Consider the following 18892-nt stretch of genomic DNA (forward strand, 5'->3'; position numbering starts at 1 on the left):
CCCCCCCCCCCCCCCCCCCCGCACACACACACACACACACACACACAAACACATTTACTGTACATCAGACACAGGCGTTTTGTAGACATTTACACGCAAACACACACACTATGGCTTTTCATACACTCTGGAGAGGCCTGTTTCTTGGATAAATGCTGCTGAATGTGTTTGTGTGTGAACAGGGTGAGTTTTTCTATGATCGTGGGTGATCAGCTCTCCAAAACTAGTACTAAACTTGGAAATAAAACAGGTAAAATATGTTCAAACTACCGCCTACTATCCCATTCCTTGGTTAATTTTAAAATATATATATATTAAAGTAAATACAGTTATAGCTGACAGAAATCAGCTCTTTTCAAAGGCTCTTCTTTCAGCTGAATCCACTCAAACAAACCAAAGGTTAATTAACACTTGTAAATGCCTATTAAATCTTCACATTACCTGGAAAAGCAACCGAGAGTAATCTTTCTGTCAGGAGACTTAAAAAGAAATGCTGGCTGCACACTGCAAATGAACACAAGGCGAACAGACTTTTGTTTGTATTCTTCTTTCTTTGAGTTAAGACCAGATTTAGTGCATCGACTGTATTTGTTCCATGATTATGAATCAGTGTGATGAGTTCACTGGGTTCAAAAAATACTGTATTTTATTACTACTGTCAGTTGTTGATGATATTGGACCTTTAAAACAAATTCAAACAGTCACAGTTCAGAGTTGTCCACCATGCCTCCCCCAGCTTTAATGCTTAACAGTCGCCGCAGTCTGAAGTGCAGCAGCTCTGCGGTCGGTGGGTTTACATGTGGCTACTGTTACATAATTACACCCTGGTAGCCAAAGGCTTTCGAGCACAGACCGTGTGGTTGCAACATCCCCGGCTTCCCCTGAAATGAAGACGATGCTTCCTCATTTCTAATCTGATTTGATTTATCTTTGGGTGTGTGCATGTATGTTGGAGGGACTACTGCAAAGCTTTCCTTAGAGCACGTGTCTGAATTCGAAAGTCACTCAGGAATTATTTTAAATAGAAGAATACATCCCTACTTTGAAGATCTTTTCTTTCATCCCGCCGCACTGCTGTCACACTTTTTAGATGTCTGAAGTCTTTGTCCTGCACATGCTTTCCTCTAAAATGACAATTAGAAACCTGTTTATGTTCATGCATTACCAGGAAAATCACCTTCTACAGGAGAAGCTGCTTGAACCACTTTGTGTGTTTATGTGACATCTGACAGATCATATTACTGCAGAAAGTTTGGGGGGTGGGAGAGCTTGCAAATCAAGACCTGTGTGGGACTCATTTTAGATCGAGTCATGAAACCAAGAGCTTGTCTCTGACCGGCAGTCCAGGCTCTGACGTATCGCCTCTACATGTTTGGACTAAGCTGGTACCTTTTAGCCTTCATCTCTTTACCTCCACTCACCCTCTCCTCTCTCACTCCATCTCTCTAATTACATTACCATCTCTCTCTCTTTCTCTGTCAGCCGTAAAGTGTGTTATCGATGCCGGTCCACCATCGGGCAGATTGCTTCAGGCTTTGTGTTCTGCTCCTCTTATCCTAGCCGTCGCTGGAGATAATTTCATCACAGCTCAGCTCTGTGCCTGTTTGGTTTGTTTATTACAAACAGGCTGCTGTGTGTGTGTGTGTCTTTATTGGGAATTAGCTTTTTTCCCTCCAGGGTTATTTTTGCATGGTGGCTTTGGAGTGAACATCCTCTCTCAGTGCTCAGATTGCAGCAGCTGCAACACACGCAGTATAATGCAATAAAAGTGTCAGACGAGGACTTCGGACGAGGATCTTTTCACATTACAGGGATCAGTGTGGGCGGATGGATGATACGAGCATAAAGTACTGAAACACAGCAACACTCATATTTCTCTCTCCCCCATCTCTGGTTCTCTTTTCAGCCAGACAGGAGAGTCAAACTGAGGAGGGGAGAGAGAGGTAATGAGGCAAAGGTTAGGATGAAATAATACCTGCACCTTCTCCCTCGTTGAAAAATCCAGAATAGAAATATGCAGATATCTCCCACTCTCAGTGCACTTGAGTGCTTCATGTTTCTGCTTCACACTATTGTAGGATGCGTACTGGACTACGATTAGCTCGTCCTTCTAAATCATGCTTGTACATACATGTGTTAAATTGGGATTTAAGGGGAGCACAAAGAAAAGTTCCTCGCGTAGATGAACGTGAAAAAAAATTGCAGTGAAGCTCAAACATCCAAGTGAAGGAACAAGAAGACAACACACGTTTGAATGGAGGGGAATCATAATTGTTAAAACGACCCAGTGATCTAACGGCCATTTGGATTTCTTAGAAGAGACTGATTAAAAATGAAGAGTGCTCAAAAAAGAAGCTATAGAGGCCGAGACATCCTGAATTTTATTTATTTATTTATTTCCTGACAGATTTTCGACAACTCTGCCTTTGATTGGTTAGTACTTGTTGCCCATCAGAGGCAGAGTAAGGGACAGGACTCAATGCACCTCTGACACACCCACCATACAAGAGAAAACAGATACTGGATACTGATTTTTTACTTGTCTTTTTGTCTATTAAGATATTGTTGTTTCTCTTTTCATCCTAAACGTAAAATTACTTCTTAATACGCGCACACACACACACACACTTTTACGGTTTTATTTATTTTATTTTAATATTTAATTTAAATTTTTTAACACACACACTATTACTGTTTTATTTATTTTATTTTAGTATTTAATTTAAATTTTTTAACACACACACTTTTACTGTTTTATTTATTTTATTTTAATATTTAATTTAAATTTTTTAACACACACACTATTACTGTTTTATTTATTTTATTTTAGTATTTAATTTAAATTTTTTAACACACACACTATTACTGTTTTATTTATTTTATTTTAGTATTTAATTTAAATTTTTTAACACACACACTTTTACTGTTTTATTTATTTTATTTTAATATTTAATTTAAATTTTTTCACACACACACTTTTACTGTTTTATTTATTTTATTTTTACTTTTAATATTTTTTTATTTAAATGTTTTTTATTATTAGTTTATTTTTTAACACAAACACACACTTTTACTGTTTTATTTATTTTATTTTTAATATTTTTTTACCGCTTCATTTAATGAACTGTATGAAATGAATTGTTCTTTTGTAATTTATTTGTAGCTTTGGCAATATTGTTGGTCGACATTCATGCCAATAAAGCTGAATTGAATTGAGAAAACATAACTCAAAGCCCTTTAGTGCAAAACCTTTTGAGATTGAACGTGTCCTGGTGTCTGGCAAATAAGGGTTGTCGAAATTCTGGCATGAAAAAACCATGCCTCTCTGATACAAAAGTATAGTTTCTTTTTTCTAATTTAATATATAGTACAGAGAGAAGAAGAGCGATATATTACTCAAAAACAGGAAAAACCATCAAAAGACCCTGCAGTCAAACAACAACAAACATGAAGGCACAACAACAAAATAAAAATGTGAAGGGCTCTATGTGTTAAAACCAGTGGCAATATTAGATCCTCTCTGCTCTGCTAAAAGTTTCTTCTCTCGTGTAAGTTTTGTCGTTGTTTTGAGTGCTATCAGGTGAACAGGAGGACAGAGGAAAACTCTCAGCGCTCCGCTATAACGAGGCGTTAAGACTTGCGGCGTAAACACAGCAGGGAGGATTTTAAAAGGTTGCCTCCTCTGCTGTGAGGCTCAAGCCATTTCCTGTCCCTCTGGGTCTGGACGGCATCTGTTCACAGGACTAATAGAATCACTGGGTCCACTCTGACTGACAGGAACACACACTCAAACACACAACAGCTAATTGGTTAATTTATGGCTGTTCTGTTCAAGGGAGGGCCAAATGAAAACTGGCTAGATGTTGAGTGATGTTATCGTAGCACACACACAGAGTCCCTCACCCACTCACTGGGCTTTAACTGCACTCCATTACGTCCATTAGCTTAGCTGCACACAGAGATATGAAGAGATAGAGGGAGCTTATCTGACTCGGATGACACAGCCGTCCCACGCAGGATCGCAGAGTTTGTGTGCGAGACAGACAAAAGTGTGATGGGGAGATTAAAACAGCAGAGCCAAAAGGTGCATTTCCCGCTGTTCTGCACATGCTCAGTGAGCACTGGAAGGAGCGCATCACAAATGTGACAGGACTGATCCTAATTGAACACTTCCTCAGAGTATCCAGAAGGATCCCTGGGAAAACACGTTTGTGCACGTTCAGCTATGATCTCGTTTCTGGCCACACGGTGCGCGGACCCTTAGCTGTATTTCAGGGTGAAAAATTTAATTAACTATGTGAATGCTTTCCGTCATCGCCTATATACAGCTGTTGAGAAAGCCCGTGAGAACTTGGAGGTGGCCCGGTAAAAAATGAAAGTGCTGTGTGAGCGCCGGGCTTGAGCGCCTTGAGATTAGTCCTGGGCACCAGGTTTTGATGCAGTCTCCTGTTCGCACATGAATGCAACAGACTTTCAGCAGGACAATGCTGAAAGTCTGTTTCAGAGCTGCAGCAAATAGCTTATTGATTAATTAGTCGAACAACAAGAAATAAATCAGCAGCTACTTTTTTGAACATATATTTTTGATTAATAGTTCCAGTATTTTTTTTTGGGTTCCAGCTTATCAAATGGAACAATTTGCTGTTTTTCTGACGTGTATGAATGTGTGTGTGTGTGTGTGTGTGTGTGTGTGTTAACTGCTCACTCTGAATGAAGTATTGCTCTACTGTTCACACTGATGGATGCTGATGAAGGTGTTAATGATGTTTTTCAAAGTAAAACCAGCTGTTGACCTACTTTAGGGAACCTGGCAACACACGGTTTCAACATCCATGTACCTCAACCCCACACACACACACACACACACACACACACACACACTCACTCACACTGTGCTATTGGCCAGATGGTGCTCTCTGGGAAGGCTATAATGTCGGCGGTCTGCTGACTGTTTCTAGGAGCTGTCAGGTTACAGGCTGTGTACGTAAGAGTTCTGTGTTGCACTATTTCACACATTCAAAATTCATACACAATGTCAAGATAACAGCAGCATAAAGGAAAAAAGCTTTCTTTGACAAGAAAACCTTGTAATAAATAAAGTTGTAAGCCAAGCAGCAGTTTTCACCTCTATACAAGCCTCATGATGATTTTAAAAACACTCCTCCGCCCCCTTGTGGTCGCTTGTAGAAGGTTCATCTCAGGTGCACAAAAGAAACTCACCTTTGCATACACATTGTCTTATGGAATTGGTATTAAAATTCAGAGTGAAGAAGTTCAGCAGGGTCTTTACACATGTGTTACTGACTCAGATGTTGCCTCTCTTCTTAACTTTTATTATTTGAGTGTCAAATCAGACTTGTACTTCCACTAAGAGAGGAAGCGATCTGTAATGATTGTGAGCTTTCATGCGCTGCCGTCCTTTTAAATGACCTGTAACTGATATTTGTTTGTTAGTAGGGTTTGTGTTGTTCTTGTGGCTTTTAAGCACAATAACAGACTTTCAACAGTGGTGGGAAAAAGCTGCCGGTACATGTTATGCCGCAGTGACACCTGTTGGTCAAACAGCTCAACTGTTAAATGACAACACGGTCTGATGGAAAGTAATCATCAAAATAAATAAAAAATCTCTCTCTCTCTCTTTCAGAAGGAGCTGAGCCTTCCCAGAAGAGGCAGTTTGTAAGTACCCATCATCCCCTCTGTCTGCTGTCCAATCAGAGCATGTCCCTGTCTGCTTTGTTTTTTAATCCAGATGTGTCACCTGGAAAAATTTGGAAATTTCTGAGGCTACAATGCAATGAACCAAACACAGATATCTACACACTTAAGGTGTCAAAAGCTGCTGTTCCACCTTAAAACAACCTTTGTCTTTCTCAGTGGGGGTCCGTGGAGGCTTTGAGATTCCTACCAGTGTGCAAGAGTTAACTTCTGTGTGTGTGTGTGTGTGTGTGTGTGTGTGTGTGTGTGTGTGTGTGTGTGTGTGTGTGTTTTCAAAGTCTTGACTGCGTCTCTATTGTTACCCTAAATATTCACTCACTAGTCCTTTAAATATCACCGGTAAACCACGTCCCACTGTCTGTGTTCATTTTGTCTCAGCTGTTAACCTTATCAAGTGTTACAGAGAGAGTTTCCAGTCCAAGGGTTAAAGGTCAAAGTTGAAAAGCCACTGAGTCCGTGTTGTGTGAGTGTGTGTGTGTGTGTGTGTGTGTGTACCAGAACAGCTGAGCATCCCACTGTGGATAGATGCAGACCTATTTATATCGGTGTTTGTGTGCCGGGCAGCTGATTTATTGTCCTGCTCGAAAAGTTCTACATGATGGGGAAACAAAAGTCAGACACACAGTCATGCGTCTGATCCTGTTTCCCTGAGTTACCTTAAACACAACAGCTACAGCGGTCAGATAAAATGCAGTCTTTCAGCACTGTTTAGAAATAGGCCACACACACACATATAGTATCCTGAATGTGAGTCATATTGAGGATATGCTTTTTACATGAGTTGCAGAGAAACATGGAGGGATTATTTAGTTTTCTGGTCATGTGTGGCAATGCAGGCTTGCACCACGTTCTGAATGCACGGTACGATGCCACTACGTAACCAGGCCACTCCACATAACCGCTTATTATCAGGTGTGCATGGAAAAATGCTCACTGACTGAATCAGCTTAACCTGTTTTTGGTCCAGTTCTTGCACAATCAATACAATCCCTGAAACTTCTGAGAAAAGGCCCTTGCCTCAGTTTCCAGGATTAGGAAGTGAGAGTAAATAAAACAGATCTTCTGAGGCGCATAATGCAAAATAATCATTAAAAAGTTTTTTTGTTTGTTTTTTTTTTTGCAGAGAACTGATGGAGGCTTAACATTTTCACAAAACCCCAAAAAACACATTGTGGAGGTTTCCTGTTCTAAAAGTCAGCACTTTTTGTGTTGGATCATCATCCAGAGTTGTGAAGAAAATCCTGTTTCCCAATCCCCGAACTCGTTGAGGATCCTAAATCGCTGCAGAAGCAAAAAGATACTACTAATAATAAAAACAATAAAGAAGCTGCAGTCCAGAGCCCCTGTAAAAACTTTAATCTAGCCATATCTCCTGGTAGCTTTTTGAAGACACAGAGCTGCTTTATCAGTATCCGACCAGAGCCGGAGGCGTTGGATGGTGAGCTTGTGTGTGTGTGTTCATTGACTGGTAGTTTTGTGTGATCTTCACGCTCTGCTGTGAGCTTGGAGGCAGGGTGCTTTCTGCTGTGAAGCCTCTCTGAGTTTGAGTTGGTGGAAGTGACAGTTGGCTGGCGGCGGCGGCGGCGGCCTGCTCTCTGCTCAGCGCAGCCACAGCTCTTTTATTATGGACACTGAAACAAAGTCTGTCTCGTGTCTCTGAGTGTCAAATCAAAGACAGACACTTTTTTGTGTGTGTGTTGGTATTTGGCTTCTTTTTTCTGCTTTGTCCTTTCGCCTGCGTACACATAAGTGAATTCAGGTCATCAATTCAACATTGCAAACAAAGCATCCTGACATTAAGAACACAAATCAAATAAAGAACTGTGTGTTCTAGAGGCCAGATACTGTGATAACAAAAACACAAGCCCATATTTTATCAAGCATGGAGTTAAAGGAATAGCACATGCCAGTCTTACAATATGACATATAATACAATTTGGTTATTAACATCTAAGCAGCATTTTAATGTTATATCTAATTAAGTTGGAGCTACCTTAAAGTATTTTGTAGTAGTAACAGTTTTACTGTAAAAGCTCATTAAAGGTTATTAAACTTCTAATCAGAAAAGAAGACTTTGAGGAAGAAATGTAGTTAAAGTGATGCAGTAAAAAGTAAATATACTCAAATAACATGTGCTTTGTTTTCACCACTCAATATTTATGACAAAATAATCATGACTCAAGCTCCACCTACTAGATTTTAGCTGTTTCTCATCAGCGTAAGAAAAAGCTAGTAAGTTTATCTGAGACTATTTAGCCACACATACTGATACTGTACCAAGCTCAATAATGAACTCCCACCCTCATATTCAAAAGTTTTCAATTCAAAATGTCACCAGTTTAGTCCAGTCAGTCAGATATTTACAGATATTTACGTAGTTGTTCGCTTATAATAATCAGTGGACATGTGTTGTCATGTCAGTTGGCAAAGTCGTCAGTTGCTGACTAAAAATGACCTGTCACCGCTTATTAAGACATTAATATTAGATAAAAAAAAGGCATTTGGTCTTTTTTAAATTGCGCTTATTCAAACTGCTATTTTGATATGAAAAAGTGACAAATAACTGTGCACTTAGGGTTGTCGCAGTGAAGGTAACCGCTCTGTATTATTGCCATTTCTGTTTGCAGCAAATTGCAGCTTTATGGTCTGAAAGGTTTGATTGCTACTAATAACAATTCAGACGTAAATAGGTCAAAAAATGTTTAAGGTGTGTCTTACAACTTCACCGTCCCTGCGTCTACACGAGGGAGTACCTCAAGTTTGTTTGTTTTTTGTCTGCTAAACTCCTTTTCTTTATACAGCACAAAAACTCTGTATTGAAGCAGTGAAGGGAACGTCTCAGGCTTCCCTCCAGTCTTCATATTCCCGCCTCCCAGCCATCTTACAGCACACGTGTAGTTAAAAGCAAGTATATCCAGTGCTTTACCTTCAGGACATGTCTATCAACTTGCATATCGTAGCACTGTTCCTCTGTCCCTGTGGGGACATGTCATTGACATACTGGGTTCCCTATCCCCTAACCATCCCAACTACATGCCTAACCTTAACCCTAACTTAAACGTGATTGTAACCTGAACCCTAAAACCACGTCTTAACCCTCAAAAAGCAGTCTGGACGCGTGGGGACCTCAATTTTAGTCCCCACAGTGTGTGTTCAGGTACCCGGTCCTAATTGACGCTTCATTGAGTAGTTCACACATAAAGACTGGCGCTGATTGCATTGCTGATTTGCCCCTGATCACAACGTGAACTAGGCTTTAGCTGCGCAATAAGCAGATGTCAAGTTAGCTAACAACATAAAACATGGCAAAACTCCCAGGTTAGACTATCCTGGAGCTTGAACTGTTACCTCATATTGCTTGTTGAAGCATTTATTTATTTATTTAACATGCACTGGAGTCTAAAGCAAGAAGGTGTGAACATTGCGTTTGTTGCGACTGGCTTGTCAATAGTGAAGTATTTAAATTTTGCTGCAGCCCTATCTGCACCAAATGAGAGGGACCTTTGATCTGGCTCACAGAGACCTTTATAGAGACTCACAAGATGCTTGTTTGCTGTTAGAAATGTTACTAATTCAATTTACCATAACTGCATAAATCAGTTACATTTATCATTCTTCTGATGGGCATCAGTTAGACCAAGAACCAGAGTCCTGTTGACAGGGAGGACAAAGAAGAACCTTCACAGGGAAATCTGAGGGAACATGTCTGCTGTAAGGTTTAATATTAAATTCGTGACACACACACACACACACACTCAGATCTAGATTGGTGTGTAATGACAATCTCGTGTCCTGCGGCTGGTGTGTGTGTAACTGTGTGTTACTCATTTGTGGGGACGTAAATCTGTTCACAAAGTCACATTGTTAACTCGCCTTAAAAATCTAAGTCCCTATAATGTAAATAGTTCAATTTTAGGGTGGAGACTTGGAGTTTAGGTAAGAATGTAAATCAATGTAATGTCCTCTGAAGTGATGGAAACCCCCGTGTATGTGTAACCCTGCCTTTATCAGAGCCGTCTGTGATCCAGTTCATTGTTTATGAATTAGCAATCTGGCATGAGAGCTGCATTTAGCCCATCAGGGTCTGCGGTGTCCCCGGGCTTCTCAGAAACCAGAACAGAGACAGAGGGAGGACAGCTGCTCTGATAATGTCGTCCCCTGTTTCAGTGTGTCAAACAGAGGACCAGAACTGTCCCTTTTTAAGGTTTTGGAACTCAAACTTTTCAGCTTCTGCAAGTTTTTATAGAAAAATACCTGGTGGAAGAGGAGGAAATTTTATCTCTTCACCTGTATTTTTATTTTCAATGCACCAAAAAGAAGACAGAATATCCAACTTTAAAGTCTGTTATTTAAAGTAACTTACAGTTTTAACAAAAGTGATATAAATTTATGTAAACACGTCCTCATCGTAACTTATAAAGTCATGAAATAATAAACCGTGAAACTTTTGATAGTTTTCCTTTAATTTAATTCTTTAAATTCATTTTTCTCCTGATTTAAATAAATACTAATAACGATTCAGACCTAAATAGGTAAAAAAAAATCTTCACCGTCCCTGCTTCTTCACGAGGGAGTACCTCAAGTTTGTTTTATTTTGTCTGCTAAACTCCTCCTCAAACTATGTATTGAAGCAGTGAAGGGAACGTCTCTCCCTCCAGTCTTCATATTCCCGCCTCCCTCCCTCTCTCACCCTCCTCCCTCAGTCCCTCCGTCCCTTTTACGGGCTGTTTGCTGAGGACTGTCAGTCCGACAGCAGGCAGCCTGATCACAGCGATCAGACAAGCTGAGGCTTCCAGGAACTGATGGGGATTAACTGGGCAGACTGTACCCAGGGAAGGCACTCTGTTTCTGGGGGCTTGCAGCTGGAAGTGACCCTCTGAGTTTGGTGGATCTGGCAGCAGCTGAGGGGTCCGCTGCGAGCAACTTGTCTGAACTTGAAGGATCAGTTTCCTCTTTATTATCTGACCCAATGGAACTACTCAGAATTTAATCTCTTTTGACTATTTGGGATTATTGTTTATGCAAGAAGAGAAAGAAAGGGTTTTTCTCTCTTTGGATTAATCAGAGGAAGACAAAACGACAAAGCATTAATCCCACGTGACTTGCTGCGTAACACACACCGAGTTTGTTTACTGAGCTCACATGTGTGGTCTGCACGGGGCTCCGCACACTGCGTGCGTTTGTGTCGCGAGGCAGTTGTGACTCAGCAAGCCCGTTCTTGCCGGCGAAGGAACACTCACAGCCCCAGATACTCGCACATGACTGTGCGAGTATCTGGGTGCAGATAAGAGCAGGTGCTGACGTCACACACAGACACAATCTCTGGTCTTTCCTTTAAATATAAAAGTGCTGTCAGAGATTTGACTCACTGCGGGACGGTTTTTCGGTTCTGTGTGGAGCGGTCGGATGGGCAGTACAGTAATTGAAGGACAGATGAGCTAATGCAGACCGGTGGATTATTAAAGATTACAGCTGAGCCTTTTGTCCCGGCACACAAGATGAAGAGGAGGAAGGAGAGGGCCGGAGCCCCACAACTCCGCCTCCAGTAAGAGTGTGTGTGTGTGTGTACACTGGTGTTAATTTTGTCAGTTATTTTTTTTAATTTAGTCTTACTCGTGTGTCATATGTCCTTCTTAGTTTTGATCATATTTAGTCAACCTCATCCTGTTTTCTTCCGTCTTTAGTCAGTGAAAACTGTCAACATTTGAGTCTTTTTAAGTCCATCTAGCCTGGTTTAATGAGTTTGCCGGACTAGTTGGCCTAGCGTAGCTTAAAAACAGCCTAATGTTTTGTTTACCTTCCTCAATGTCTTTGTAGTGAGCTTCGGTGTGTCTCTTCAGTTATTTTATGGCCAACTCGAGCACTAATGAACCAGTGGTCTCGACGATCCTTGCCAACGACCCCACTGAGGTTAAATAGCTGAGTTTTCCTACCAGTCAGTCAGAACTGAACGAAACGTCTTCTAGTATTTTCAACCAAGTCCAGTTGACCTTGATTTTAACCTTCTTTGGACTCTCTACATTGCTCTAGTCAAAGCCACCTCTCTGGTCTTCTGCTGCCTTAATTGGTTAGTTTGTGTATTTCTAACCCTTTAAAACGTTAAACAGTTACTCTATAAAACAAAGTCACCAACAAACTAACCGACTGAGCCAGCAGTAGAGCAGCAGCTCCCGTATTCTGCAAGATAAAATGAATGTTTTTATGAATGGAGTCTGGTGGCTTTGATGAGAGCAGTATAGTGACCGTTTCTGGTTAAACAAAAAGGATCTTACTGCATTGGGGCAAAAAAAAATATTTTTTGTCTTTTAAAATAAACTGAGAATTTATATACAAGTTTTTATTTTTTTAAACTACATTTCAGTCTCGGCTTTTTTATCAATATTGAATGTTGATATAGTCACAGTTAGTATGTAATGACGGTGCAGTAATTGTCTCATCACAGTCATGGTAAATAAAGGTTGTTGACGGACATATTTAGTTACGGTTAACGAAATGAACACTAGTGTACACTGGAGTGTGTGAGAGAGAGAGAGAGAGAGAATGCGGATCAGATTCATATATGGCAACCAGTTGTGTATCTTTACTCTTTCTCTTCTTGCCTTTTCTTTTTTCATTTATAGCTACAGCATGTTTACATCCATTAAATAGAAACATTTGGAGAAAAGAAACTCGAAATCCAACAAAATTCGTTTTGAGCTAAATGCATCAGCATACAGAGCTAACATGCCGATGTTTAGCAGGCACTGTGTTTACCATGTTCACCATCTTAATTTAGAGTGTCATGCTGACATTTGCTAATTAGCACCAAACACAAAGAACAGCTGAGGCTGATGGGAATGTCATTATTTTTGCAGGTCTTATTCGGTCATAAAATTTTGACCTTACGATTGTGCTAGAGTAAAAAGATCACAGAGGTTATAACAATTCATTCCGTGGGCGACATGAACTAACACAACTGGTTAAAGGCAGAATGAGAAGGATTTTTCTGGTTGTGGTTTGTAACAGGGATGGACATTAACACCTTCTGTTTGGCGGCCACCCGCCACATTGACGGGTAAATATATTGGGCATATAATCTCTGTTTGATGGTAATTAGCGGCAGAGCGGCGTTCTTTGGTTGTGTGTCGTGCTTAAATTGGTACCCAATGTACCAAGGTCTGTTGTGGCTTTTCAGAAACAGATCTTTCTGTCTTTCAGTCTCATCTGTCACCAACTTTCCCTGCTCAGAAGCGGATAAAATCTGCTCCATACCTTCCATCAAGTGCAGCAAGCCGGCAGATTGGCGCACTACCCCCGTGAAATAAGGCAGCGCGAAAGCTGCTAGTGTTTGGGGCTCATTACAAAAGTTGTAACTTACTTGGAGTGTTTTTAGCTGGGTAGTTGGCGGTCCAGTCATTCTGACACGCTGTCAGATCTTCTGTTGGTCCTGCTGTCCTCCCCAGAGATCACGGAGAATGATCCATAGGCTGTATAAAAAATACTGATCCCACAAAACCTGTGGTGCCGTGGACCAGGAGGCCAGAAGAGGGTGATTGTAGAAAGTGATGAAGCATGACAAGAGTGAGCTGTGTAAGATTTAAGTTGAATGATTAATAAGCATCTTGTAAGTTTTGTTTTAAGTACATCTCTGGCCTCTTCTTTAAGTTTGTATTTGACATAAAACCTTATAATCTCAATTAAAAGGACGGAAACAAATTTATGTGAGACACACAAGGCAATTTATTATTTTGGCCGGTAAAAAAATATGTTTGGCCGGTGGATTTTTTCATCCCCCAGACAACTTGGCAGGTGAGCCAAAAAGTTCATTTCCATCCCTGGTTTGTAAACAACAACATTCAAAGAATCACTCGTCCATTGCTGTACATGACGACGTTGCTGTATCAGTTCTTTAATATTAGAAAAAGAACACACTGCCAGCAGTAATTTTAGTTATTGTCAGCTGTATACAAGCTCAGAAACCAGCACTGAGTCTCAGACGATCAACTTACTGTGTTTGTTTGGGATTGCAGAGTGACTTGTGTATTAGAAAGAAAATGTTCAAACTCACTACAGACCTCGAGGGTTATTTTCTCAGAACGTAAAGTTATTTGTTCGATAATTATAGTACTTTGTGTGTATGTACACCGCTAGCTACTATCTGTGGAACATTACATTTGTTGTAATGGAAAAGCCGATACTTAAGCAAGCTAACTAAGCTAACCACCAGCACCTACCTGTCTGACGGGAAAACCGGCTAACTCCGCGTCACTCTTCATCCCCAACCTCCAGGTACTTTTAGCAACTGAAATATGTAGAAAGTTAGGAACCGATGAGCAGAACCAGTTCTCAATACCCAACGCTGTAAGTGATAATTGAGAGGACTGTTTGTGTATGAATCTATACCTTGTTTTTTTAGGGAAATCATAATTATTCTGCCTTTAACCAACATAAATGTTGTGTTTATGTATCTATAAAATTCCTATAATGTACTTGGTTTAAAAGTACTGGCACTCCATGACATTTTAATCTTGTTGCGTCATCCTAGGGCTTGACAATATAACAATAACAATAATTACGGCAAATACAATTTTTCAATAACAATATAACAAATGTTCAGTAAACATTCAATGAATGTTTGACTTTATTCACTTGAATCATACACATTTTTAAAACAAGGAAAAAAAACATACAAAGCTTTTACTTTTACTTTACTCGTGCATATTAACCACAATTAACCATCAGGTTTCTTCAACTTTGGCTCAGGAGCAGAAATCAGCCTTTAAACTCAAAAAAAATATAGATTTAATACTTATTTTTATAATTATCGATATCGAAAGATATGAAACTTTTTATCGTGATAACACGTTTGGCCATATCGTCCAGCCCTACGTAATCCTCATAATATTTGCTTACATTTTATTTATGTGCACCTGCAGACTGAAACACACAGATTTACCTTTTCCTTCAATGACTTTTTGGACTTGGCATTGAAAAAGGTCACACATAAATGCTTTCATAATACAGCACATGCATAGTGTACATACATACTCAGTGAAACTGTAAACCATTAGAAGACAGGAACATGAGACGGCAGCCAAAATGGACAAATAGCCATTTGGGCTAATTTCATTAGTAGTCGTCTGATTTATTAGAAGTAAGAAAAAAAGTGAAATTTGGACTTATTAAGGACCACACGAACTGTTTAGCACAAGAGCCGACAGAGCGTGTCGGCTACCGTAGCTTCTCCTGTGCGGTGAGCACAGAGCGGTGACTGATGGTGCGTTCATGTGGTGAATATTCAGAATATTTTTCCCTCCTTAAATCTTTATTGCAAAAAGAGAAATAAAGTGTACATGGGACATAAAGAAGTATACAGAACTTTGATATAAATATTTTGCCAACATGTAATTTGTAATGTGGTTATAACGGTTAGTCTGCTGTCCATGTAGAGTCCATGCGTGTTGTTTATACGCTCTGATAATGATAATCCAATTCATTTTGTAGTAGCGTCCATGTTGCTTCCACATTCTAACTTTATGAGTGAACATGAAAACACACTGAAGTCAGAAGAACGACTTCACAACTCGGGAAATGGGACCATCCGAGGAGCACTTGAATGCACCGTGAGCCACTGGGTGCAATTCACAACCGTCACCACTAGATGCCACTAAAACTTACACATTGAACTTTTAATGATATAACTTTTAACTGATATTTAACAAAATGTATAAAAGTAAGCAAGTAAAAGCTAATTCTATAGTAAATTTTATTACTACAAGAGCTAATTCTTTACAGGCGGTGCATTGCTCAGGCTATTTATTAATTTCAGTCTCTTCCAAGTAGGGCCGCACAATTAATCTAATCGCAATCGCTATGTTGTCATGTGTGATTACATAACCGTAAACAGTGTGCAGTTTAATAAAACTGAAAAAAGTGTGTGTGACACTGTCTTCTCTGTGTGCGCTGCAGTCTGCTCATTATCTTTGCCCACACCGGGCTCTAGCATGTGCCCCTAAAAACAAATAAGCCTACGTGCAATGAGAAAAATTATTTATGAGCAGTGTGCCAGTAACCTTTAAGACAACAACCTACCGTAACCCCCCTCCCCGCCCCGCCGCTAATTGTTCAAAACATAGTCGGTCTCGCTCTGTGACAGAGTTCACAATAATCGCTAAATGACTTTTTCTCCGAATCGTGCAGCGCTACTTCCAAGGTATTAATAACAGCCCAAAACACCTCTCCAGTTGCTCCACCTATAATTGGCTATGTTATATTTTAAAGTGTATCTCTGAGTATTTACACACTGCTGTCACTGAATTTAAACAGCACTACACACTTTCTTTTAAGTTAAAGAAACAACACAGACACAACAAGAGCCTGTAGGGATCGCTACGTTTACATGAGTGATTTGTTGGCCTGGCAAGTGTGTCAGTATTATTATATTCAGAGGTACAACACTTTCAAGACTCTTGCTTTTCTTTCTGAATTCGGATTCCGTTAAGTGATCCAACTCCGGTGGTCTTTACATGAACTCATCTGTAAAAAATAAAATAATATCTTGACCCGACTTATTATTTAATCCAGCATTTCATTCCTAACGCTGTGGAAGGAGTTCCACAGATGTCCCAACATAATGCAGGGGAAATGCTGCTTAATACTAAACTGTGAGGCCCTTGACTTCCCAGCAGGTGGTCTCACCCATTCTGTCCCACCCAGCAGGGGGGGAGGAGGCATAGAGACCACCACCATCTGTAGAGCCAAAGGAAGATTTTAGACCTTTTACTTTTCACTTTGGTATCTGTGTTTCTCCCTGTGACAGTTTTATTTATTACCCTGAATGATCATGAACTTGTTAGCTCTGTTTGAAAGACTTCTGTCTCGTAAGTCCTCCAACATCTCGGCTCATCTCGTGGAGTCCTAACTGAGCTCTGTGATGTTGATCCAGAACTTTTTGTCCGGTCATTTCCAACTGTGATAGGTTATTGCGCGGGGCCCTCCTGCCTGCTGCGAGGGGACATCTGCATGCATGGATCAGTGGGTAGAGCCTGGCAAACACAGAGCACTGGGGATGTGCGCTTGATGCACAGTTTACTTAATCTTAAACTTTTTAAAAGCGTTTTTTTTAAATCATTTTGTTATGTGATCATCTTTCAAAAAGTATTTTCTGATCGTACCACCAAAATCAAGGAAGTTCAAATCCCTCCACAAACTGTGGTGGCTTTAATAATGAATTATTTACGCCATTTTACAAATTAAATTAAATTTACTAGTAATTGGTAAGAGATTGAGAATTGTCAAATCTGATTATGTCATAGTCAGGGTTGTCTCTTGAATTTTTTTACGGAAAGTCAAGGGAACGAGCTGGGGGCATAGTTTGTTAGCAAGGAGGGCTCTTTTTAAAAAGTCCTAGAAGTTCATACAAGTGCAATATTAAATTACGGCAGGGTTTTTTTTTTTGGAGTAAAGAAAACTAAATATAGTATATAGGATAGGATTTGCTGACTCTTGTCAATTTAATACCACTGTAAACTGACAAGCTCACTTTAAGACATCACTTTGGTCTCTGGTAACTTGTGATGTGTGTTTAATATTTTAAGTCGAACAATCCAAAGAATTGTTGTCAGAGCTCTTAAAAGTACATGTAGAAATGGATAGTTGTGGTCCTTAAAAGTGTGCGCTGCGTAACACGTCACAGGTCAGACAGTAGAGAAGAGTTAAAGAACAGTCCTCATCACACATCCCTCTATCCTTACCCTGCTCTCTCCCTCCTCTCTTCGTCCTTTCTTCCAACTCCTCCCCTCCCTCCTCTGTTGGCAGAATCTGGTCGCCGGCTCAGCTGCGTTGCCACGGCAACAGCAGCCTCCTCCAGCACCTGCTGTCCCCCACTTCCTTTCATCCCTCCGTCGTTCAGCCCCCGGTTGTCACCCTCTCCCCCTTCTCCTCCTCCTCCTCCTCCTCTCCCTCCCTCTGTTCCTCCGATGGCCCTCTGTCAGCCCCCGTTCACCAGCGAGGAAACCCCTTCCTCTGGAGGTAAGAGACGTGCTGTGTCGCCTCCTAACACAGCTGTTCCTGTCTAAGTGTGTGTTGTCTTCTGTTTGCTCCATTTACCGAGCTTCTGTTTTTGTCAACATTCACGTTCAAGCAGAAGACTCTGCTCGGCTGAAAGGTCTCTGAGAGGAACCAGCGAACGCCACAGATGAGCCGTGTGTTCGTCAGGTGACCCCAGGAAACATGCACTTAGGAGTGTAAAGCTGGGCTCATACTCGTTTCTGACCCGTTTCACGGCAAAGTTATGAAAGCTTCTGAAAGTGCCATGGCTACACGACGCTAGCTGTCAAGTTAACAATCCAGACAGTAAAACGTAGCTCGCTTACCTCCACTTCTCTCTGTGAAATGGACACGCAACACTGTCCACGTCTTCCACGCCACCTAATGAAAATTCACCGTCGCCTCTCTTCGGCACACAGGATGGCACAGATGATCAAGGCAGTATGTTTCTGCCAGAAACAAACTTCTTCCAACTTCAGAGCTTTCAAATTAATCTTTCATGACATCGTCGATGGTGTGAACGCTCAGGTGGTGGCTGACAATTGGACGTTACAGTGTGAGCATGTAAATCGTGAGCTGTGGCTTTACATCGCATTCGTTTTATTCTTACAGTGTGACTTGGAATTAAACAAGAAGACTTCTAAAATCGTACAGTGGATGCTCTGGCTACTTAGCGATATCATAGCTGAATGTTTTTTAAAGTTGTGCATTTTGTTTGGTTTAGTAATTGGGCCAGAAAGAGAAGTGTCATCTGAAATTTGCAGTTTGCCAGCTTGTGAGTGAGCAGGTCTTTGTGTTGTGTTGTGCGTATGGGTCTGGAATCCAGTCTCGGGCTGCCAAGTCATGTGGATCTGTGTTGTTTATGGTTTATTAGTTTGTCTAAATGCCATTTGTTGGCAATGGTATTGAATTTCTCTTGTTAAGGTCCCCTTTCTTGATTTAAACAACTTTTTGGCCACACTAAATAAAATGTAATCAAGTTAATTGTAACCAGGAGGCTCACAGGTAAACAGAACACCTACCTCACAAGATGGCGCCCACTGTCCCAACATGCAACTTGGCTTGATGTACCTTCACATAGCTATTTTTATTTAAATAGGTCAAGGTACAAAAGAGCCTCGGGAGCTAAATCAGAAACTAAAAGTGCCTT

At 40.6% G+C, this 18892-nt stretch overlaps 1 protein-coding gene across 9 annotated transcripts in view; it reads left to right on the forward strand.

Annotated features, from left to right (window-relative positions):
* mast2 (microtubule associated serine/threonine kinase 2) overlaps nucleotides 1-18892 on the forward strand; it is a 208362-nt gene that overhangs the window by 118341 nt on the left and 71129 nt on the right. For all 9 annotated transcript variants that reach the window (XM_046048968.1, XM_046048973.1, XM_046048975.1 and 6 more), the window contains exon 5: nucleotides 5645-5676. In XM_046048968.1, the coding sequence (XP_045904924.1) occupies nucleotides 5645-5676 (32 nt within the window). The remainder of the gene's footprint in view (nucleotides 1-5644; nucleotides 5677-18892) is intronic.

Source organism: Micropterus dolomieu, linkage group LG05 (assembly GCF_021292245.1).
Source record: "Micropterus dolomieu isolate WLL.071019.BEF.003 ecotype Adirondacks linkage group LG05, ASM2129224v1, whole genome shotgun sequence".
In the NCBI taxonomy this organism is placed as follows: Eukaryota; Metazoa; Chordata; class Actinopteri; order Centrarchiformes; family Centrarchidae; genus Micropterus; species Micropterus dolomieu.